General features: G+C 50.4%; 10 protein-coding genes across 10 annotated transcripts; 1 reads left to right on the plus strand and 9 right to left on the minus strand.

The window, feature by feature from the left end:
• Nucleotides 1–10: 10 nt before the first annotated feature.
• Nucleotides 11–535, plus strand: P174DRAFT_439771 (uncharacterized protein). The gene is made up of 2 exons (XM_024826894.1): nucleotides 11–89; nucleotides 264–535. Exons 1-2 carry the CDS (start codon nucleotides 51–53, stop codon nucleotides 435–437), a joined length of 213 nt encoding a protein of 70 aa, XP_024683689.1. The 5' UTR covers nucleotides 11–50; the 3' UTR covers nucleotides 438–535.
• A 14-nt stretch (nucleotides 536–549) lies between these two features.
• On the minus strand, nucleotides 550–1,267 carry P174DRAFT_429519 (uncharacterized protein; the record flags this gene model as incomplete). The annotated part of the gene is given in 4 exon segments (XM_024825577.1): nucleotides 550–780; nucleotides 835–912; nucleotides 932–1,045; nucleotides 1,106–1,267. The coding sequence occupies 4 exon segments, from the start codon at nucleotides 1,265–1,267 to the stop codon at nucleotides 550–552; spliced, it is 585 nt and encodes a 194-aa protein (XP_024683690.1).
• An 863-nt stretch (nucleotides 1,268–2,130) lies between these two features.
• On the minus strand, nucleotides 2,131–2,846 carry P174DRAFT_419063 (glycoside hydrolase family 11 protein; the record flags this gene model as incomplete). Its single annotated transcript, XM_024824757.1, has 2 exons — nucleotides 2,131–2,530; nucleotides 2,581–2,846. 2 exons carry the CDS (start codon nucleotides 2,844–2,846, stop codon nucleotides 2,131–2,133), a joined length of 666 nt encoding a protein of 221 aa, XP_024683691.1.
• An 892-nt stretch (nucleotides 2,847–3,738) lies between these two features.
• Nucleotides 3,739–4,198, minus strand: P174DRAFT_419064 (putative quinol monooxygenase; the record flags this gene model as incomplete). Its single annotated transcript, XM_024824758.1, has 3 exons — nucleotides 3,739–3,888; nucleotides 3,942–3,969; nucleotides 4,017–4,198. 3 exons carry the CDS (start codon nucleotides 4,196–4,198, stop codon nucleotides 3,739–3,741), a joined length of 360 nt encoding a protein of 119 aa, XP_024683692.1.
• Nucleotides 4,199–4,693: 495 nt separating this feature from the next.
• Nucleotides 4,694–6,154, minus strand: P174DRAFT_429521 (uncharacterized protein; the record flags this gene model as incomplete). Its single annotated transcript, XM_024825578.1, has 1 exon — nucleotides 4,694–6,154. One exon carries the CDS (start codon nucleotides 6,152–6,154, stop codon nucleotides 4,694–4,696), a length of 1,461 nt encoding a protein of 486 aa, XP_024683693.1.
• A 2,988-nt stretch (nucleotides 6,155–9,142) lies between these two features.
• Nucleotides 9,143–10,673, minus strand: dprB. The gene is made up of 3 exons (XM_024823994.1): nucleotides 10,434–10,673; nucleotides 10,068–10,379; nucleotides 9,143–10,018 (listed from the first exon to the last, which is right to left on the minus strand). The coding sequence occupies exons 1-3, from the start codon at nucleotides 10,621–10,623 to the stop codon at nucleotides 9,192–9,194; spliced, it is 1,329 nt and encodes a 442-aa protein (XP_024683694.1). The 5' UTR covers nucleotides 10,624–10,673; the 3' UTR covers nucleotides 9,143–9,191.
• Nucleotides 10,674–11,882: 1,209 nt separating this feature from the next.
• P174DRAFT_429523 (FKBP-type peptidyl-prolyl cis-trans isomerase) lies at nucleotides 11,883–12,523 on the minus strand (the record flags this gene model as incomplete). The annotated part of the gene is made up of 6 exons (XM_024825579.1): nucleotides 11,883–11,922; nucleotides 11,979–12,020; nucleotides 12,073–12,093; nucleotides 12,151–12,211; nucleotides 12,264–12,331; nucleotides 12,417–12,523. 6 exons carry the CDS (start codon nucleotides 12,521–12,523, stop codon nucleotides 11,883–11,885), a joined length of 339 nt encoding a protein of 112 aa, XP_024683695.1.
• A 638-nt stretch (nucleotides 12,524–13,161) lies between these two features.
• Nucleotides 13,162–15,425, minus strand: P174DRAFT_419068 (putative C6 transcription factor; the record flags this gene model as incomplete). The annotated part of the gene is made up of 5 exons (XM_024824759.1): nucleotides 13,162–14,161; nucleotides 14,227–14,903; nucleotides 14,964–15,065; nucleotides 15,136–15,143; nucleotides 15,203–15,425. The coding sequence occupies 5 exons, from the start codon at nucleotides 15,423–15,425 to the stop codon at nucleotides 13,162–13,164; spliced, it is 2,010 nt and encodes a 669-aa protein (XP_024683696.1).
• A 1,389-nt stretch (nucleotides 15,426–16,814) lies between these two features.
• atfD (bZIP transcription factor atfD) lies at nucleotides 16,815–17,653 on the minus strand (the record flags this gene model as incomplete). Its single annotated transcript, XM_024831733.1, has 2 exons — nucleotides 16,815–17,298; nucleotides 17,328–17,653. 2 exons carry the CDS (start codon nucleotides 17,651–17,653, stop codon nucleotides 16,989–16,991), a joined length of 636 nt encoding a protein of 211 aa, XP_024683697.1. The 3' UTR covers nucleotides 16,815–16,988.
• Nucleotides 17,654–20,212: 2,559 nt separating this feature from the next.
• On the minus strand, nucleotides 20,213–21,013 carry P174DRAFT_126130 (uncharacterized protein). The gene is made up of 3 exons (XM_024821081.1): nucleotides 20,894–21,013; nucleotides 20,420–20,706; nucleotides 20,213–20,335 (listed from the first exon to the last, which is right to left on the minus strand). Exons 1-2 carry the CDS (start codon nucleotides 20,924–20,926, stop codon nucleotides 20,449–20,451), a joined length of 291 nt encoding a protein of 96 aa, XP_024683698.1. The 5' UTR covers nucleotides 20,927–21,013; the 3' UTR covers nucleotides 20,213–20,335; nucleotides 20,420–20,448.
• Between the last annotated feature and the right edge of the window lie 206 nt (nucleotides 21,014–21,219).

The raw sequence follows: 21,219 nt of genomic DNA on the forward strand, positions 1-21,219 counted from the left end.
GCGTATTAAGAAAATAATTACCTCTCTAGTGAACTCCATAGTCCCATACAATGTCCTTGAGACCCATCACAACTACTATCCGGACATCCGTCCGCTTTAGGCCCTCCCACTCCTCCGAGCCTACCATCACCCAGAGCTATCCAACAAGGGCGAGAAATGCAAGTCTCTCGTCACAGCTAGAACTTATGACTACTAATCATGGTATAATTAGTCTACATCCCGCCCCAATACCCCGACAACTTTGAATCTCCCCCCTCATCAAGAAAAAAGACAGCAGCGGCCACGAGAGATGGGAGGAGATTGACTCGACAGTAAGCGAGGCGTCGGTCAAGGCTGATCGGGGCGATGTCCAATTCGAATTGAAGGAGCAGGACATCAAGAGTAAGAAGAAAGTTCGGCCGGATTTCGAGCCTGAGCCGACTGTTCATGATATGTGATTATCAACTGGTTGCCATATGTCTTTGAGGTGCGATGCGATCAAGAATGTCACTTATTGGTATCATCTATATCTATCGAAATTGAACTAATAATTAAGCTGCTTCTTCAACCTCACTGCACTTCCACCTTCCTGTCGTGGACATCCCGAGCATGCTGCCCCGGGGTGACGGTTCGACCTCCCTTGGACGTCAAGACGCCACCAGTAACTCCCCCCTTGGTAAAGAGTAGCGGAATATCCTCCAGCTCCAGGCCCTTAGTCTCAGGATAGAAGCAGTAGACCATGGGGATGAAGGCGGCATTCAGCACCGCCAAAGATAATGAACGTTTTCCACCCGATATTCGCTATACTCCGTCAGTACGTCTCAGAAAGCACTAAGAGGATTGACGGATGCATACCAAACGCAGACCAAACGCAGTCGGGGTAATCTTCACCACCGCAAAAACCGCCATCCAGTTCCACCCGGACGCAATCGCCTGCATCTTTCGTGCGCACGCGCGTGGTATTGATCTCCGCCGGATAGAACCACGGTACAGGCAACCAACCCAAACCATAGAACAGCTGGAAAACAAAAATAAACGCCATGGTACCGTACGCCGCGCCCTCACGCTCCAGCGAGAGCAGGTATCGGAACCATCACGAAACAGAGACACAGGCCCCCGAGCAGACCATCAGCAGCGTGCGGCGGCCGAAGCGGTCCATCAGGAGGACGGGGGGATGGCGCTGCCGACGAGATAGGTGCACTGCGCGGCTGCCGCTGAGGACGAGGGCTAGGTTGCGGCTCATGTGCATATTCTCCTGGAAGAGGACGGGGGCGTAGTAGTTGATCATGTTGGAGCCGGGAACTGAGTTTCGCCGTTGGTGAAGAACTCAACAAATCGAAAGGGGCCGCCGCGCTGTTCTTCCTCGAGGCCGGTTTGGATGTCGAGGAGGGTTCTGCTGACGGTCTCGTCGGCGAGCGGCTTGTCTTCTATTGCGGCGATGACCATTGGAACAAGGACTCGGTGAAGCTGGTTCCGTAGTCCATCCTTCCCTCGTCAATATCATGGCATCCTAAAGAGAGAGGAAACCTACCAAAGTAGGCAATCACAACCCTCAAAATCGTAACCGTCCCCTGGAGAGTCAGTAAAGCGCCTCGAATCCCCGCCGGCGAGCATTCACTCTGATACACCGGCGCCGTCGACGAGTTCATCCCGTTCCCGATCCCCGTGATGATGCGCCCAGCAATAAGCTGCGCAATCACATATACATCTCTGGGCCATCGGAGTAAAGACTCCCGAAACGCGGAGGCCCTCCCGGGGGAAGATCGACAGAACAAAGACTGGCTGGAGGATAATCATTTCAGAATGGGAGGGATATAGTGCTATATCGCAGACTGAATTATTGGGCGCTTGATATTTAGAGGATGTATGGGCATAGGTCATTGGCAGAAGCTACGGCAGAAAGAAGCTTGGTGGCTTGTCTTACCCAGTTTAATATAGTAGAATGTGATCATATATTAGCCAAGAAAGCCAGTACTCCAGAGTCCAGACAGCCATGTTTTAATTGAAATGAGTCAGTCCTCCACAGAAATTTTGACCCATAAAGTGACAGTCAACACCATGGACAAACTAGCTATACCAAACCAGTCAAATGTCATATCAGAGAACCAGTTCTCTGACCGGCTGGCAGGTACAACTTGATCGACGTGACAGCTAAGAAACAGTGATAGTAGCAGACCCGCTGCTTTGATAACCCTCCGTCGCAACAATCATATAGTTAAATTCTCCCAGCTTCAGACCCGCCTTGGTCCACGCATCAAAGTGGTTCTTCGTCGTCACAGTGCCACCCACCCGGTTCGAAGTCCGAACAGACCAGTACTGGTCAAAGGTAGCCGTGCCCTGGATCGACGGCGCATTTGTTCGGGTCGTCTTGTAGATGTTGTAAGTGCCGCCGTCGCTCTCGACGGTGCCGAGATGGGTGGCACCAGTGGAGGGGTTATAGGAGCCGTAGCTTTCCACGATGTAGTACTCGACCAGCGGGTTGGTCATCCAGCCGTACACGGAGAGGTAGCTGTTTCCGCTGGGCTCCCAGGAGCCGCTGTAGGTGACCGCTCTGAAATCATTAGCTTGAACCTTAACAAGCAGGGAGAACAAGAAGCGTACCTCTCACTGCCTGGGTTCCATCCTTTTCCAGCAACAAAGTTGCCGCAGTTAGTCCAGTCGACTTGGTACTGGCCGTCGTTGCCATTGGTGTATGTCACCTTGCCGCCGCCGTCGGTCCAGAAGGAGTAGAAGTAGCCGTTGTTCGTGCCAGTCTGAGAGCTGCTGAGCTGCCGCTTGGCTAGCTCGACGTATTGCTCCGAGCCGGGTGCAGCCAGCACACCAGCGACGGTGGAAAGAGCGAGAACGAGAGAAGAGAAGGAGACCATATTGCAATGGTTGCTTGATTGTTTGATTGCTTGATTGCTTGATTGCTTCGATGGTGAAGAGGAGGTTCCTCGTGGCGATCCCATCGCTTAAGTAGCCATTGTTTCAATGGATTCAGCCGACGAAGGAATTACGAATCCGCTCGTCAAGGCAAAGCTAAGGATTTCAGGTAAATTATCTGTTTCATGTTGTGATCGACACCCACTTTGCCGGTGGGCCATTAGATAGATATTATAACTGGATTGAAGGAGTGATCGGCAGCATTGTCACAGCGAACTGAGACATGAATCACCTGGAGCACTCTAGGTCTCAGGCGGAATGCGACATGAGAGGAAGATTGCTGGGTCGTATGATGAGCTCTCACGGTTGACAATACAAGATCAACCGCATTCCCTGGTTCCCATTTAAGCTAATTGATTGCCAAGGATAGGGCCGAGCACTACAGAGAAACAACTGGACATCGTCTTAATGCTTGTCTCGCGAATAAGCATCAGAGGAGCTATAATGCGGGGGAGGTGCAGTATCCCCGGAATTGCGGTGTACAAAACATGGTCATTGAATATACTTTTAGCGGATAAACAATGCCTGAGCAGTAGGATTATCCTGTATAAAACGTGGCTAGAATTAGCCTATATTTTGCCGCCAGCCGTGGTGCTGCATGGTACTTTAGCCGAGTGTCGACTTGTCGAGAGAAACTCGTCGGCAAAAGTGATAGCTAGTGCCAGATGTTATTGACTTGTTGAACCTGAAATAATAATGAATATGAGAGGACCGTCAATAAAAGAACATGTTTCATCCAGTTCCAAGGAAAACTGGCTGTTCTCAAAGCACATGGAAGATTCATAAAATACATATATGCGGTCTGACGCTCATAAGTCCCCTAAATATACCTCATTAAGTGCATACGTTATAGCCCCCATTCTCCATTTTCACCGCAGCATACGGCGCCCCAACACGATCCAGCACCTTGACCTCTCGAGGCTTGAGGTACAACGGCACCGTCGCCGCAAAGTACTCCTTATAGTACGGCTTATTGGCCTGGACCTAGCCAATATTAGATCTTGCAATATATCCTCATTATGTTAACCAAAACCTACCTCAACAAGCCATTCCTTTGGTTTTGACCTGTCCCAATCAGCTATGATCTTGCATATCATCGGCAGACTACGTACCAGTTTTCCACCCATGTGATTGTCCCTGGGTTCTCAGGGTCTTGATACACTTCAAAGAAGGTGCATTCGGGCTCTGCGATGACATGCTCGTATACTGGTTTGAATGCCTTCCAGAATGCTGGGAGATTCGTTGGGTCAATGTAGACTGTCATGTGGAGGGAGATGCCGTGGAAGTTTGTCATTGCAGATGAGAGGTGTGTGTGAGCTTGAATGGTGGTGATCTTTTCCCGATTGACAATTGGGATACAGTCAGTATTTATCCTCGGGATTAACGTTGAGGTGGTGATCATTGGCAGGCTACGAAGCGTCAAGCATAACGTTATGCTGGCGCTTGGCGTGAACCCTACGGTTTATTACTGCGCAGACATGCGATTTGGCATTGAAGATTGCTCATGTTGCCATGCCATGTTTCCATATCCGAAAACTGCTTTTGGAAGGGAATTGACTATTGAAACAGATTGCTTGATAGCTTCATTATGCAGCTCTATCGCTGATGTTGATCTTGATCGTAAGGAGTGACACATTCGGTATTACATGATAGTGAGAGACAGGCAAAAGGACGCAAGCTCCAATGATAATTGGAGCCACACAGCAAAGACACAGACACAGACACAGGATACTCAGACAGGTATTAGAAAAGTACAGCAGGGCAGGATACACATTGTCTTTTCACTCCTTCACTGATCGCAGTCGCAGTCCTCGGAGTCATCACCGCCCGCGGACGAGTCGTCACCCTCACCAGCGTCATCACCGTAGTCGTCGCCGTTGTCACCGGTAGTCGCATCGGCGCCGGTCTCGTCGCAGTCCTCACCATTGTCAGAGCCCGATCCACCAGTCGCAGAGGCACCGGCCGAGGCGGTCGCACCGGCACTGGCTGACGCAGTGGCAGAGGCCGAGGCGCCGCCGCTGCCAGTTGCACTGCCGCCGATGCTGATACCGCCGGAGCTGGAGCCAGAGCCGCCTGCACTTCCACCGGCGGAGCCGCCAACAGAACCAGAGCCAGAGCCAGAGCCAGAACCTTCGGTCGAGCCGGAGCCGGAACCAGGAGCAGAGGCACCCGTGTCGCCGCCGGCGGAGCCGCTAGCAGAGCCGCCAGTAGAGCCGGAACCTTCAGTCGAGCCGGAGCCGGAGCCAGTAGTAGAGGAACCAGCGTCACCACCTGCAGATCCTCCGGCGGAACCACCTGCGCTTCCCCCAACACTGCCAGAGCCGCCAACAGAGCCTGTGGCGGAACCTCCAGTAGAACCAGAACCAGAACCAGAACCAGTAGTAGAAGCACCCGTGTCACCACCTGCCGAACCGCTCGCGGATCCTCCAGAGCCGGTAGCTGAACCGCCAGTCGAACCAGATCCTGTAGCAGAAGCACCGGTATCACCACCAGCTGAGCCGCTGGCCGAACCGCCAGCACTTCCTCCAGCGCTGCCACCAGCAGATCCTCCAAGAGAACCACCAGCAGTACCAGAAGCGGAACCGCCCAGGGAACCGGTAGCAGAGCCACCGGCGGAGCCACCAGCGGAACCGCCGGCCGAACCAGATCCTGTAGCAGAAGCACCGGTATCACCACCAGCTGAGCCGCTGGCCGAACCGCCAGCACTTCCTCCAGCGCTGCCACCAGCAGATCCTCCAACGCTACCACCAGCAGATCCACCAGCGGAACCTCCGGCCGAGCCTTCGCCGGAGCCACCAGCAGATCCCCCTGCTGACCCTCCAGCGGAACCTCCAGCACTCACTCCTCCTTCACCATTTTCGTCACAGTCTTCGCCGGCGCCAGCGCTGCCGCCGAGGCCCAGGCCACCACCAAGATGACCGCCCAAACCACCACCGAGATGACCGCCAAGTCCACCACTCAGAAGACCACCCAAACCACCGCTGGCGCCAGCGGAGCCACCGGCTTCACCCTCGCAGGCTTCACATTCAGCGGATCCGGATCCGCCAAAACCATGGGAGAGCAGACCAGACAGGAGACCGAAGGTACGGGCCTTCAAGTGAGATTCGTCCTTGGAAGGGTGGGAGATGGGGGTCAGGAGTCTGGCGGCACGGGTCGGGGCGTTAGAGTCCTGGTTTTGAGAAAGGGTATTCACCGGCGCAGCCAGTGTTGAAGTTGCCGAGAGGGCGAGAAGAGAAAGAGCGAGATGCATTTTGAACGAAGGGAAGAACGATGGTGTTTAGTAAGTGAGAAGAATAGGAAACGAGAGGAAAAGAAGGAGGAGATGCTTCTACCAGAGGAGCAGTGAGTGGATTGGTGGATGATTAGGAGGAAGAGGATGGGAAGTTGAGAGGTATTTATGCATTGTGGTTGCTCGTTGACGTTGAAGAGATATTCTTCCTGGCCTTTGCAAATGTATGATTCTATTCCGAGCGGATGAAACGATGGCGTCAAGAGGGACAGGGCTTGATGGTGATCCGAGTTTTGGACAGAGACAAGGACATGGGGTGAAACCTGCTAAAGCACCCCGAGCTGGGGCTCCCAGGGCTGATCGAGTAGCAAGCTACTTCGGGTAACATCGTTGCTACATAGTTCTGCAGAGGCTGATGTGATAGATCTGTCCACCATGAGTGTCAGTTTGTCTTAGGGAAACCATTGAGCTCAATGGATGTGAACAGAAGTGAATTATGCTTAGCATCATGACATTAGGACACGACCTGTATCCCATGACTGCAACGGCCGAACACATCATCATACTCTACAGTGCAGCTTGCAAAACCGGTCTCGAGCCATTGCGAATAGAGTTACCCTGGTGGAGACCCCAGCCTTAGCACGAAAGGTTCAAGAGCATCGCACGAACGAGTTCCCATTCTGAACCTTCCAGCTCCTGATCAAGTCTTGTTTTCGCTCAAGCTCAGGTTTTGGATCGTCTGATGCCGGCTAGACCATGCGATCACCAGGGGTTTACCCCGTAGTTCAGTTTGAGAAGTTCTAAATTTGGTCTTCCGATTTACCCGTACCATGCAAAAATCATCGGAATGCCCCTTGGGTAAAGAAAGCGAGAAGAATCGAGATGTAACGAACTAGTGATCTGCCCTCGAAAGCAAGCATGTGTCAGGGATCCAGTGTAACATTGGAACTTGGTTCAAAGGTAATTCGAGGCCTCGGTATGGACTGGCTGCATGAATTCAGTTTCCTATCGGTATGAGTTAGTCAAGGACTCTGTTCAGCCTGTCTACATCCCGTAGCAATATTCCCGAACTCACCAGGTCAAGGCATGTGAGAAAACATCAAACAAGTGCCGAGCCTGAACTCCTGAGCAGTTCCTCTGTCGCAAACCATGTACTAGCAGGGGCTTGAAACTGGCTAGTAGGTTCCAAAGTGGATATTCCCAAACTCCGATCTTCGATGCCAAGCACCGGACTGTTTCTTCTTTCTGCAGGATCCTTGGAGGCTGGAACGTTCGGGGAAGCTGTCTCACTCCTAGGCGACCTATGCATTGGCTCTTGATGCCAGAAGAATCATGAATTGACGATGTGTCGCCGGCTTTGCTGAATTCTCTATTCTCACCATGACCGTGTGGGCGTTGTAGTGTGCAAGTGGATGAAAGTGAAACGGATGGGTCCGACTAGAGGTAAACCACCCCTGATGCCAAGACCTCGCCTATTGCCCCCAGCATCTTCCCCAACGTTGATCTACTTACTGATCGATAATGGGAAAGTCTTAAAATTCTTATCTCAGGAGTGATATCCCTGTTTTCAGCCTTGTGCATGTCGAACTTGAGTCAATTACTGCTAAATATAGTCATTGCTGAAACTCGACTATGCACTCGTGAGGGCTGCAGCTATCCCACACCCTGGAACTTCAACATATGGCGCAATGTATATTGCCTCAAGCTATACCGACCCAGTGCTATAATACTGTTATAGTCATGTGCGAAGCGTTTAGTTTGCCTATTTGCGTAAACGTTGACTGGGAATTCGGATACTGATCCGTGGTTGAGATAGACCGTCTACTCTTTCTCTTCCTGTTGGAGATATAGGTCCAAATCCACATCTTAATTCACGTACTATATCTGGAGCCTGGCAGGCGCAGCATATGCTCGATATAGTAGCCATTCCGAAGCTCAATGCTTGGTCAGGCTGCGATGGCTTCAGCAGCTATCCTAAGACAGGTGATTATTCAGATCACATTATAGCTAAGGCTGTAGACCCAAAACCAGTCCCCCTATGGTCCATAACATGAAGGGATCGGCTGAGATTATTCCAAAAATTGGACCATGGACTATGGAGTACGGGCCAGAAGCGATGTTTACCCAGTCCAGCATGAACGGATGTCCTGCCTCAGCAGGTCGCTCCACTGCATCCACTGGGATACCGGGAAAGGAAAGACAGACGCGATGTAGGATAGAAAGACAGGGATAGGGAAGAATTAACCATGGTTATTCAAGGTTACCGCTGAGATCGCTACCAACTATCCAGCTGATTTCATCCGACTTCTTCCGATGAGCATCTTCGATAGGAATTGATCATTATGTTATTTCAGGTACTATGATATGTGCTTTTCCCTACTGATCTTTCAGTTGAGCCAAAAGAATCTTCGAAATCAACGCAGCATCATTTGAAGTCACAACGCTTTTTTCTTCCACATATCCTCAACCAGACTGTTTAGTTGTCAGTGTTAGGGTCGGAATGACAATACCTGTCATCTTCAGAAATCCACCAGGTGACACTCCAGCTCAGCATAACGGTACCTGATTTGCAGGGGAACAAGACAAACATAACGCTTCCAGCACCAATATACCCTCTACCGAAAGATTCTCGGAATCTGGATCGAGCATCGTAACTACCCCAAGCCGAGATGGTACGCCGCTGACTTCATGTCAAACACACGCCGTCGTATCTCTCCATCGAAGCTGTAAAGGTCCACGTCCTGGGCAAAAGACCCGGCCGGCAGTGAGAGACAATTAGCCAGGGCCCCTGCGACGTGAATGTATGGATGAGTAACTAATGGCCGGGATGCTTACTACGATGGGAGTCTAGAACCTAGGAGGGAGATCAGAGCACGAAAGCTTTAGTCACTGTGTATGTTAATGTGCTACAATTGTTACTAAGCAGCTGCTGCAAGATTCAGATGAGATGATTGTCATTGGTCATAATACTAATCATAAAAGACATCGTCACGGCATAAGTGGATATCAAAACCAGTCAACTTCAAGCGTGCGAAAAAAGATGAAACGGGTATCATGCTTAGAAACCACGCTGGGTGCCCAGGGTGCCACGGTTGTCCAAGTCGGAATCAACACGGGGATCCACCTTGTTCATCAGGTTGGAGTTGTGGGGTCCGGCGGTGTGAGCGGTAGTGCCAGGGGCATTGTAGCTGTTGGAAGCAAGAGCCTCGTGGCGGGCGCGGTTGTCCCGGTCAGAATCGACACGGGGGTCTACCTTGTTCATCAGGTTGGAGTTGTGAGGACCGGTGTTTGTGCTGGTGTGAGTGCCCATGCCAGTTCCCAGTCCCATGCCAGTCCCCATGCCGGTGTTCATACCAGCGCCAGAACCGTAGGCGTGACCAGTGGTTCCGTGGGTAGTGCCGCGGTTGTCCATATCAGAGTCAACGCGGGGATCGATCTTGTTGGCAAGGTTGGAAGAATGAGGACCGTGGGCACCTCCCATGGCCTGATGGCGGGCACGGTTATCCATGTCGGAATCGATGCGAGGGTCGACCTTGTTCATCATGTTCGAGTTGTGGGGGCCGGCGTTGGTAGAAGTCGTGCCGTAGGTGTTGTGGGCGCCGGTGCCGTGGGTAGCGGTGGTACCGTAAGTACCACGGTTGTCCATGTCACTGTCAACCCGAGGGTCCATCTTGTTGGCCATGCTAGAGCCGTGAGGGCCATAGGCACCTCCCATGGTCTCATGGCGAGCACGGTTGTCCATGTCAGAGTCGATACGGGGGTCGACCTTGTTCATCATGTTCGAGTTGTGAGGTCCGGCGTTGGCAGAAGTCGTGCCGTAGGTGTTGTGGGCGCCGGTGGCATAAGCGCCGGTGGTGGCTCCAGCACCAGTGTGGGCACGGTTGTCTGAAAGAGTCAGTAAGTCAATCAGGAGGATCGAGTCAGTTCTTCTCACCTCTGTCGCTGTCAATGCGGGGATCAGCCTTGTTGGCGAGGTTGGAGCTGTGAGGGCCATGGGCTCCACCAATAGCTTCATGCCGGGCGCGGTTGTCCGCATCAGAGTCGACACGAGGATCAAGCTTGTTCACAATGTTGGAGTTGTGAGGGCCGTGGGTGGTGCTGGTAGTGCCAGTAGTGCCAGTAGTGCCAGTAGCAGCAGAGTGGCCATGGCCAGGCTCGATCGGGCGAGGACCGTGGGTGCTGGTGTGAGCGACCTTTTCACCATCCGGGCCCCGAGTTATCGTGGCGTGAGAACCAGGGTGGTGGTCTTTAAGTAGTGGTTAGCATTTGCAGAAGAGCTTGAGGTGCGAATATAACGTACCACGGTCGCTGTCAACACGGGGATCTAGCTTATTGGCGAGCTTGGAGTGGTGAGGACCATGGTTGGTGGTAGTGGTATCAGCAGTGGTGTGGTGAGTGCCGTGCTGAGCACCAGTGGTATTGGAGGTGTGGGTGGAATCGTGGTGATGGCCAGTAACGGCGTCCTTGACCTTGTGCATGAGTCCAGACATTATGACAGGTTGTTCGTATCAGGGTATATGCGAGGATAAGAAAGTTCAAAGATGATTGCTTGATTGTTCAGTTTAGTATGCTAATTGTTGTATGTTGAAGATGGAAGAATCTGAAGAGCATCTCGAAGCTTTATATCTTCAATTCAGCCATGAAAACAAATGACGTCAAGCCTCAAGCTCCATTCCAACTCAATTCAAGCGCATTCATCTCATTCACTCGTGGGTCCCTCCACCTCGAACCTGTCATATCAACCCCTGGCGGTACCTGAATGGAGCTGCCACATACCGGTCTGGGGTTATATCATATGTCGTCATACCTACGATGCTGGGCCATTATGTAACTAAAGATCACTTCACCAGCCACAGTGATAGCGCCACAGCGGTCACCTTCGCTCTAGGCCTTATATTATGATATGGTCATGGTCACTTCGTCAATAAAACATCCCAAGGTGTTACTGGTCAGGGGGATTGAGGATGAGGAGATCGTGTATCGATTTTCGGTAGCTGTGTAGCTAGGGTTTTCCACCAATCGGCATGGGAAGATGGCAACATGGAGGGACAATCAACCCAACCTTATCTCAGCTATAAGCCACAGGGACAGTCACAACTGTCACTGCTTCTTATTTTTAGAATACAGGCTTCAAGTTGCACTTGTTGCAGCAATCAAGCGTCTGGGCAATATCGCTGATCATGACTTCAGCCTTATGTCTGAGGCGCCTGAGTTAACTGAAAGAGGTTAGTCTCACATGACGCGGGACAGCTTGACGCGTTCGCGGTGGATATCTGGCCTCAGGCACTGTGCGCTGATGTCATCTGTACTGTCAGTGGTTCAGGACCAGTACATTGTGCTACAGTAGGTAACTACGTACTACAGGTTTCTACCAGGTACCTACTCTTGATAAGATCAAAGGACAATTACAGTGATATCATACCCTGTGCAACGAGATAAGTTCCTTCCACAGTGGAGATTCTCAGTCGTAGCCTAGAGCAGCCTTTACTTACCCCTTGCCCACAAGTCATTTCTTCGCAACCACAGGCAGAATTTGTTGGGATAGATCTACAATTACACAGCTAAATGCTCCATGAGATCATATGATCTCATATGTGTTTTGTCCTGTATCTACATTGGTTTCTTACAGTGTACAAGTGTACAGAAGATGTCGATCCTTGTGATCCTAACTCACCATGAATCATGGCGCCAAGTAACAGTAGAATTGCATTATTCAAGCATGATTCTATGTCCAACTTGCAGAAGGCATCTAAGCCCTCTTGTTGTTGATGCCAAGAAGCTCAACCTCGCTGTAATCCAGTAAGTCAGCTCCCATCTCTCTCCAAAAAACACAGTGATAACTTACAAGATGAGGGTAGAGTTGCCAGGGATGACAGGAGGGAAGCCACTAAGATGTAATGTCAGTTTACTGACACACGATGTCAGCTGTAGACACATACCGAGCGCCGTAGCCGTAGTCACTATCATATCACTCATTAGCAAAGGAACAGTATGAACTGAAGCTCAGGCAAACTTACGGAGTAATGGTGAGGACAGCCTTCTCGCCAAGGCTCATTTGAGGGACACCCTCATCCCAACCTATCCCCGTCAGCGTCCAACATCCCAGCAGATCCGTATTAAAATAAGGTACCCTTGATGACACGGCCAGTACCGATCTGAGTCTGGAAGGGGTCGTTCCGGTCGACGGAGCTGTCGAACCTAGGGTCCACCGTCAGCAATGTAGTCACAGAAAAGCAGGGAATCCTGCTCATAAAGACAGTGGATAGCTGTTATCGGCACCTACTTTGAGCCGTCGGTCAGTTTGCCGGTGTAGTGGATGGTGACAAAGTCGCCCTTTTGGGGGAAGTCGACGCCGTTGCCGGCGGACACGAGTTGCTTGGTGACACCCATTGTGATTTCTGGTGGAGGACAATAGAGGAAGAACGAGATAAATCTGGAGTTGTATTGAGATCAGGGGAAGGAGGAGATTTTTGCTGAATTTCCATCTCCAGGGCGGGGTATCTCAACAAAGCGCGCAGGAGGTGGGGGCACACCCCACCATTGCAGCTTCCTATTGGTCAGATGTTGAGAGCGCGAGATTATATCATCCTTGGCATGTGATTGCCATCAGTTGTCACTAATGAGCTGTATACAAACCTACAGGTATCAATCTTCAACTCTTGGATGGCGATAACTTGTCATTATTGCTAGAAATCACAGTGGTAGGTCTATATACGTCGTCATCATCATTAATACATTAGTCTAGTATAACTTTTTGACCCTCAATTGCCCATATTCGGTGAGAATAGATGAGCTCAACCTAGACAAGGATGTTAGCAATGCAGAAAGGATGAGCAATGATCTACTCTAAACTACAAGCACAGGCGATAGGAGCTAGTGTTGTTGCGTTCGGTTACCTACCTAGCAAATCGAATCAAGAAGCTTGTGCCAGTGTGCGACAACCTACCTGCGGTAATCATGCATATAGCACAGTCTATTTTATGACTGCAATGGCATGTATCTGTGGCGTTGGATCGAAAATGTAGTCGTCAATTACGAAGAGCCAAGGGCATCGCGGCAGGAGTAAGACGTAGGTAGAGATGTTGACAGATCTGCCACGCTCGCTCTGAAGCAGGATGCCGAGAAGCCATGGCTAAAAGCCAGTGCATGCCTTTCTGTATGTATCTTGAAATTAGCTCTGTATCCTTGGCTCCGTGCCTCATGCGAGAGTCCAACTCGATTAACAGCACAGTGAGGGCTTGCATGAGATCATGCAAGATCCAGCACCAGGGAGCAATGCGACTCAGCCAGATAATGTCCGGCTCATTAGGCAACTGCGAGAGCATATTGCAGGCCGCATTGGTGCAGATTTCCGACATCTCCTTCCATCTAGAGCTCGTAGCTTGACCACTTCGCTCCCATCGGTAAATGGCGATGCGGGCAATGGTCATTTTTGCGCTGTAGAACTGAAAAGCGAGACACCATCGCTGCGTCTCAAATGCCGGGTCCTCCCGAGGGCGGCTGAACTGGAATGGCTCGGGCAGCCTTCTTTGCAGGGAATTCATGGTCGAAATAAGGTCCTCAAGGGCTTTTTCCACCGAATAGCTGCTCGACCTGGTGGTTGCCGGAGCGTACAGCAGGTTGATTGCGCATCGCATAATCCGGGCGAGTTCAACGGTGAACAGAAAGTAGAGCGACGCGCACGGCTTGACGGCGGGAAGATAGGTTCCGGCATCCGGAGCCGTTGACGACAGCAGGGATTTGGAGAGAGCACGTCGAGCGTTGGCATCCGCCAGCAAGCGAGCAACAAACGCATCCCCAAACTGGTCCTCGTCAAAGGGAAGGGGCAACGGCGCCGTGCAGAACTGATTTGCCACACTGTACGGCCGACCCGTCATGACTGACAGAGTAGTTTCGAGGACGAAGATTGACCACCAGACTCGACAACGAAGCTCTTTCGAGATATCCAAGGTATCCTTGCTAACACTCCTAAGATGAAGACCCATAGCGATAGCGGAACGAGTTGCCGTACCGGATATTCTCCAAGCCCTGTCAACAGCGGTGTCAGATTAAGCACAAACGAGTCAAATTTAGTTATATTCGATTTTACTTACCTATTCACTTGGCCAATGATCAGCAGGTAAAATGCAGCAAGTCCTTCGATTTGGGCTTGTTGAATGTCAGGATGAGGAATCAAAGGAGTGTCGGCCAATCCCAGCTTGCTTCCCCGGGAGAAGTATATCGATGGGTCGTGCCATTCGTCGGCCTCATCAAAACACGTCAAGCTCAAATGCTGCGCAGCAATGGCAAGGATCAAGTTGAAAATAGCCAGCCATTTCTTTGGTGGCTTGGATTGAGGCTCGGAGTATAACCGTCGATACTGGTGTAGAAATACCGTTTTGCCGACAATGGGGAACCCAGGATGCACCATGTCAAAGTAAGTGTCGAGAAGTTCGTCTGCGACGTCTTGCGCAGGGATAGTAAATGACTGCACCGAAAGATCAACCGAGAGCTCCTCGTCATCTAGAAAATAATTGACGGAACTGATCGAGTCTGGAAAGAAGTCGTCTTGAGTCTCTGGACCTAACCATGAGGCGTCCAACCGGAGCCCTTTGCGCTTCAATTGATGCAACCATGACCTACCCGAGTGTGCACCAATGAATCCTGTCGCCTGACTTATCTTGTCCTTGTTGAAGTCTTCTTCGATGGGATCGGTGGTCGGAGTTACGAGGCGGGTAATAGCGTCGATGGATAGATCGCTGCTCGGGCTGAGACTCGCAGGCGGCGTCTCCTGTGGAATTGTTAGTCCGAATGGTTAGGGTCGTCTCAAGCAAATCAAAAAGGAATTCACCTTTTCCAGAGCTTTAGCGATCAATGGCTGGTCCTTGGCATCGGCTCTCGGTTGAATGCGCCGCAGCAAACGGTAGAATTCCTTCAACCGCTGCTCGAGATCCTGCAGTCGCCTCAAGATCAGGTCAGTAACACGCGTAAATGTGCTAAAGCATTGGGAGCCAGTAGCTTACCTTGCGACCTTCTCATTCTTGTTAGCTACAAACACGCACTCGGCTTTTAGCTCGCGGCATCTCTCACATGGGGATCCCCCAGTGCATTTTGCCTTTTGCTCTCTGCAACTAATACAAGCTCTGCTCGCTCGCCGGGGCCGAGGCTTTGCCGTTGTGATGCGCGGCAAGCTGACCTTGGGCAAAGACTGAGTTGATGGTGATTGTAGTGGACTATCGTCTGTCTGGATGCCACCTGGTGAGCCTTCCCTTTGACGCTTCCGTATCTGAGAAGCCTGACTCCGGGGGTCCATAGGGAAAGAAAATAGTCAAGTGATGAATTCAGACATAATGGAAAAAAACTAACTGCACAAAAATTGTTTATGATTTATCTTGAACGATGAAGTCATTCGGACCTGGACCTTGGCTTTTAAACTGCAGAGGAAGTAGATCTGCCTGAGCCACATGTGTATGGGCCCACAGCTGTCAGCTGGCCTATTTTCCTTTTGGGGAATGAGTTTCCAGAAAGTTCTTGTCGATTCCTCCCATTTTTGGTGTCGCGCAGCCACAGACGTAATAGTTGTTCTTGTAGGCTGACTGCCATTAAACAAATGGATTCAGGGACATGCCAATTACTTGCCTGGATCTCCAATCGCAATTGGAATTCAGGATCAGTCAATCTGCCCTAATTGATCTGCATAGATTAGACAAGTGGATTGGACTGTTCAGGACTCAAGAAGAGCGGGATGACCTCACCGGAGAAAATGAATAAGCCAGAAGGACCCACCTGTCAAGCCACTTTCATCAAACAACTAAAGCCACAGCGAATATCCAATCATCAGGATGCATCTATTGTTGTGCACCTACCATGGTTTGCGTCAGTCTGTGGGGATTGCGGGCAATTACAGTATTATCACTCTTTCTGCTTGCTAAACAAACACACGGCTGCACGGTGCACCCTACCTCTAGCTTGTGCCAAAACAATAACAACCCTTAGCGAGTGTCGATCAAGTCGGATCGTTTCCGAGTGTTCCTAGATTGCTCTCGGAGATACGACGGATCTATAGCTTCGAGATACTGCTGCTGTGATGCTATCCACAAGCCAAGTCACAACTGCTAGCAGCCTTTGAGTAGCCAGACAAGGAGGTCTTTATGTCCAAAAGCCATGAATATGTTGCTATCTCTGGCAACTGGCTAGTTTCAATTCCAGTAATCTACTTGAGGATAGACATGTTCATATCTTCAAGGATAACACTGATCTAGATGACCTTGACGGTTCAGCTCTGAAACATGTTTCAATATAATCTTCATTGAACTGCAAATCAAAAAGAGACAGTGTCAACCGATAGCCGAAGTCCCGAGCGTTAAACCATTGGCATGATCTTCACCTTGCTGATAATAATACTCAAGTCGTCAACTGGTCAACTAGTATCGCGTGTTATTTATCTTCCAATGAATTCCTTTCGGTGACATTCTGTCTCATTTCACACTAGCCTCTTCTGGTCATGCAACTATAATTCGAATATATATTGACTCCCGCAGTTACCCCAGTGGGCCCAGTCTCAGAAAATACTCAAGACACTCGGACAGCATCGCTTCAGATATATACAGTTGCCCGAGCGCTCCCAAGTTCGGTAAGTGGCTTCTACAACAGCCTGCTATTGTCTCCATTGCTCTTTTCAGAACATATTCAAGAAGGAAACAACGATACAATCCAGTATATTGACCCTATATGCAACGAGTACCGTACAAAACCCCCACAAAATCCACCCATCAAATCACCACCATGCCATAAAACACAAAAGCGCCCAGCTTTTTAATACACCAAGCACTTTTCTTTTCTTCCCTTCCTTTCCACATCCACAGAAGAAACGGAATCAAGTACACCGCGCCCTCCTCTTCTCGATATAACTCGTAATCGGCCCATCCCCACACCTTGCATGCCGCACCAACTCCTCCTTCAGCGAGAGCAATGCATCCCGCAGCGTCTGCACCTGGTACTGCAGCTCGCGTTTCGCAAGCGATAGGGCCTCGAAGCGGGATTGCAGTTGCTGGATGTACTGCTTTTTCTTGGAGCGGCATTTCGTCGCCGCCACGCGGTTCTTGTGGAGGTAGCGTTGGCGTTTGATGGTGTTTGTTTGGGGTGAGTCGGTGGCGAGCGGGGAGGCTGGTTTGGAGAATGGTGCGCTGAGAGCTTGGGGTTGATATGCTGATACTCTGGGCTGGGGTGCGGGGTTGCCTCTGCCCAAGGGAAGGCGGGCTGGTCGAGGTACAGAGGTTGAGGGGGGAGGTAGGCGTAGGTGTAGAGTTCAGCGGGAACGGTATAGGCATATGCATCGATGATGTTTTTCGATGCTTCTGGGGGAAACTGGGAGAATTGGCTGGCGTAGGGGGACTGTGTTTCGTAGGCGGATTGATTTGGCGAGAAGGATTCCGCTGTGATTGTAGTTGTGTAAGTGCCTGTTGAAGACGGATAGTATGGTGGTAAGAAGGAGTTGTAATCATCCGGGCTATAGCTGGGAGGAGGGTATGATTCTGTCATTTGAGTGCACATATTACGTATATCACAACGGGGAGTGGAGAGTATAGTTGAGGAGAGTAAGGACTAAATCAGTCTGCCTGAGGACTTAGCAGCCATCATATATGCTTGCCACCTCGTAAGCTACACAGAGGGCCGTCTGTACAGGGCCGACATCTGCGCGACATGATTACGTTTAAGTTTCTTTGTGCATAACTCAAACGCCTTGTCTTGGACGTACTTGAGGTACTTTTACGAGTCATTGGTGGATGAAATTCAGCCTGTGTCCAAGATGGGCATGTGTATGGCAACGGCATCAAGCGGAGATGACTGGCTCTGAGCAACAGATACGAGTTGATGCTCTCTTCCCGTGTCGCTGGTTGGAACCCTGATAATCATCAATGATATCGGGGCTTACACTAAACGAATCAAGCCTATCGCAGTGCGAGGTTTCTTATCCCGAAAGCAGATACCCCTTGCCTTTTCGGTCCTTTTTCCGAAGCTATAGACAGGACGGACTGGTTGATTAGGCCTGCAATTGACTGTGTCGGGATCTCGGTCACAGTACATTAGAACATTCTACGTCCCTCCCTCTGGTAGCTAGAACTGCCAAAACCCGGGGTTTGCAGTCTTACTTGTATCCCAGGTTCCCTGGTTGGTTGGTACTTAAGAGAAGGCTGATTGCATGATGCGTGCATGGTGGAGATGATCTCCATTATTGTTCAATGGGGCAGAGAGGACCTTGGATAGTGGCGTTTAATCTGAGACAGACTATGTCCGGCATAGCCGATTGTTCTCCTCGCTCAGAATACTTTTGACTGTTGAGTCATGCATACATCTCAAAAGGACCTACAGAGCTGCACGCGGTGGACAAAGGTCGACGATCGACCCACTCGACACATTTCAAGGCAAATTGGTTCTCGAAACTAATCTGCATGTCGACATACCGTGTAGGAGATCATTTCCGATATTGTTCTCATTGGTGTCAGGATCAGACTCCAGACACGGGCCAGCTCGAGTGATTGTGGGGTTGCCAAGGAAGAACCACCATCAGGCCATCGGACCCTCGAGTGAGGCAATTGAGACGATCAACATAATTTTCAACGGGCTCTGAATGGTTCGGATGCATTCCCCGACGGTTGAGTCGACAATCATAAAGACATACCCTGATACCCAGGCCGGAAGTCAGACGCTGGCACTGGGGGAGAAATGAGGGGTAACAAGATCAACAACACCAGCCCCCACCACGAAACAGGCAATCAACGGGATCGTCGATACTCTCGATGGGATACATTTTCTGAATCTACCAGATACCTTGCTGATGTTGATTGGATAAAGGATTGCTTTTGGCTCTAATGATGACGCGGACATTAATGTAGTCAGCGTTTGGAGCTAATAGCATACAGTGTTTCGCTGCTTCGCGGATGGTCTTTGATAGCTTCGAGGCCCTCGACGGCTACAATCGGCCAGTATGAACTGAATCGTCATGTTTTGTAATCTTCAGCCCATCTTCCTCTGACTTGAGTAGATGTCATCAAGAAACACGAGTTCTGTGGTGGAATAAAGTGCATGCAAGATACCTCCAGAATGTATCCTTTGGGTTTCGGAAAGGATTCCGGCCTTTCCTGCTCGGCCAGCCTCGTCTCCAGCTGTCTTCTATTGGCGGGAGGTAGCCGGGGAATTTACCAAAGGTCCCGCAAACTCAATCCCTGTTAACAAACGGGGGAGATAGGCAGTACTCAAGTCGATAAAGTGGAGCAGGGCACAGGGCACAAACCGGTTCTGAGGATGATTGACATTGAGCCTCGTGTTGACTATGAATAACGGGGAGGCTGCGATACCTTGCACATGTGTCCAGTGTTCCACAGATCAAGCATTTAGCTCTGGGCTGATCGATGGACACGGCTTACTATTCGTGGATTATCAGACGTCTTTTAAATAGGATGAACATGATACATGACTAGTCATGGCCACATTGACGAATGTGGCTGTCTGATCATTGAGCTGAAACACTGCCAGGAGAAACGCCTGCGTCCTAAAGCCGGAGAGTTGGAAGCAGTATCGCTAAGCATCAAGGGAGATCGTATTCGGATATGGCCCAGATCAGATTCTCCGAGGACCCTGTTAGAAAGTCTTGCCATGAAGTTCTCGGGAGAATACCCGACCAAGACCAAATGTCGAGGATACCTTGTTTGCTGCTGCTCACTAAAAAGCTGCTACGACCTTGGCGAACAGTGAGAGAAACCATTATAGGTAAATGGTCAGCGACGTTACCCGATTCCCCTTTTGAGTTTCCCCGTTTCCGCGGACTTGCTGAGATTTCTAATGGCCGGAACGTGACTCGATCTCGCTTCGATACGTCCTGAGTGCCGGCTCCAGTCAAATTCTTTTCCTCTCAGTGATCCTCATCTGAAGTCGAAGTAGCCCTGGCAATTGGCCTGCTTGAGAGCACACAGTCACAAAGTCAGTACAGCCATATTCAAGTCCCCTCGCAGCTGCATCACTACCATCAGCGAGCATGTCGTATTGCTTTACCCTCACAGCTACACTATCTCAGTCCTGGGGACAGATTCTCTCCGCCCCTCTTTGCGAACAACGACGCGACGGAGCCTTGGTATGATAAAGACAACGGTCTCTGCTTCGGAGCATTGGTTTGGAGGTTGAATGTAAAGGCACTGGTCCGTGTTGAGACCGTGCCTTTCTCAGCTACTAACAGTTATTTCAGAGATCCAGGGTGAAAAGGTTGGCACTGGTAGCAACTATTTGGCCTTCGTAGGGAGGTCACTATACACTGTACACTTTTTACTTGCGAAGAGGGATCACCATCTTGAACCTATCTGGCCCAGCGAGTGGGGTGTACTCAACTTCGTCCGACCTAGCAGATCTTGTTCCGGATCTGGTTGAGCGCCTTTCGCCGTCGAGGAATTTCGTACTCGTTTTATATACCGCGGCAAATCGTCTTTTTGATGGCAGAGTTGTAGAGTCACTGTTGACGGTGGCGACGGTGGTGGATGAAGAAAAGTTCGAGCCGAAGACGGGTGGATAGTGGTGTTCGCACAGGTAGTAGAGGGCTTCAGCTATATAAACCACATCATTAGTATCTATACTCACGCAGATGATGATCACCCGAGATGTCAATGTGTACTGGTAAAGTAGGATCTGTCAGAGAAGCATCAAGATGTACCTTTATCTTTGATAGACTTACTTTCATAACAGCAAAAAGACATTGGAGGTTCTCAACAGTTTGGCAGTGTTTATCTTTACATAACAGTAGGTCACATCGCAGGTATTCCACATGACTATAGACTTGATTGAGAAGGCTTTATGGATTGATATGATGAGGTAGTTGGTGGAGGTTGGACGTGATGGTATGAAGGCATGTGGTGCTGTCTGAGAAAGAAAGGGGGAGGGACAGCACCCCGTCAGCAAGACCGCCCAAAAGCAATTCGGCTCATGGTGTTCTTTCTCGATGGCAATTTCCGCGGACAGAACAAGAGGAGGACATCTTCCAATAATGTGCACTTCCATAATACCACGTCCTTTGCAGGGGTTTAACTCTAGGTCGAATCCCTGCCTTGTCGATTTCGTCT

This window comes from Aspergillus novofumigatus, assembly GCF_002847465.1.
Source record: "Aspergillus novofumigatus IBT 16806 chromosome Unknown P174scaffold_3, whole genome shotgun sequence".
Taxonomy (NCBI): Eukaryota; Fungi; Ascomycota; class Eurotiomycetes; order Eurotiales; family Aspergillaceae; genus Aspergillus; species Aspergillus novofumigatus.

Coding starts and splice junctions, on each gene's coding strand:
- P174DRAFT_439771 (XM_024826894.1), top strand. CDS start 51: ATGTCCTTGAGACCCATCACAACTACTATCCGGACATCC. Junction 90..263: donor CAACTACTATCCGGACATCC/GTCCGCTTTAGG, acceptor CCCCTCATCAAG/AAAAAAGACAGCAGCGGCCA.
- dprB (XM_024823994.1), bottom strand. CDS start 10,623: ATGTCTGGACTCATGCACAAGGTCAAGGACGCCGTTACTGGCCATCAC. Junction 10,380..10,433: donor CCGTGTTGACAGCGACCGTG/GTACGTTATATT, acceptor CACTACTTAAAG/ACCACCACCCTGGTTCTCAC. Junction 10,019..10,067: donor CCGCATTGACAGCGACAGAG/GTGAGAAGAACT, acceptor TGACTCTTTCAG/ACAACCGTGCCCACACTGGT.
- P174DRAFT_126130 (XM_024821081.1), bottom strand. CDS start 20,926: ATGTGGAATACCTGCGATGTGACCTACTGTTAT. Junction 20,707..20,893: donor GCGATGTGACCTACTGTTAT/GTAAAGATAAAC, acceptor TGGTTTATATAG/CTGAAGCCCTCTACTACCTG.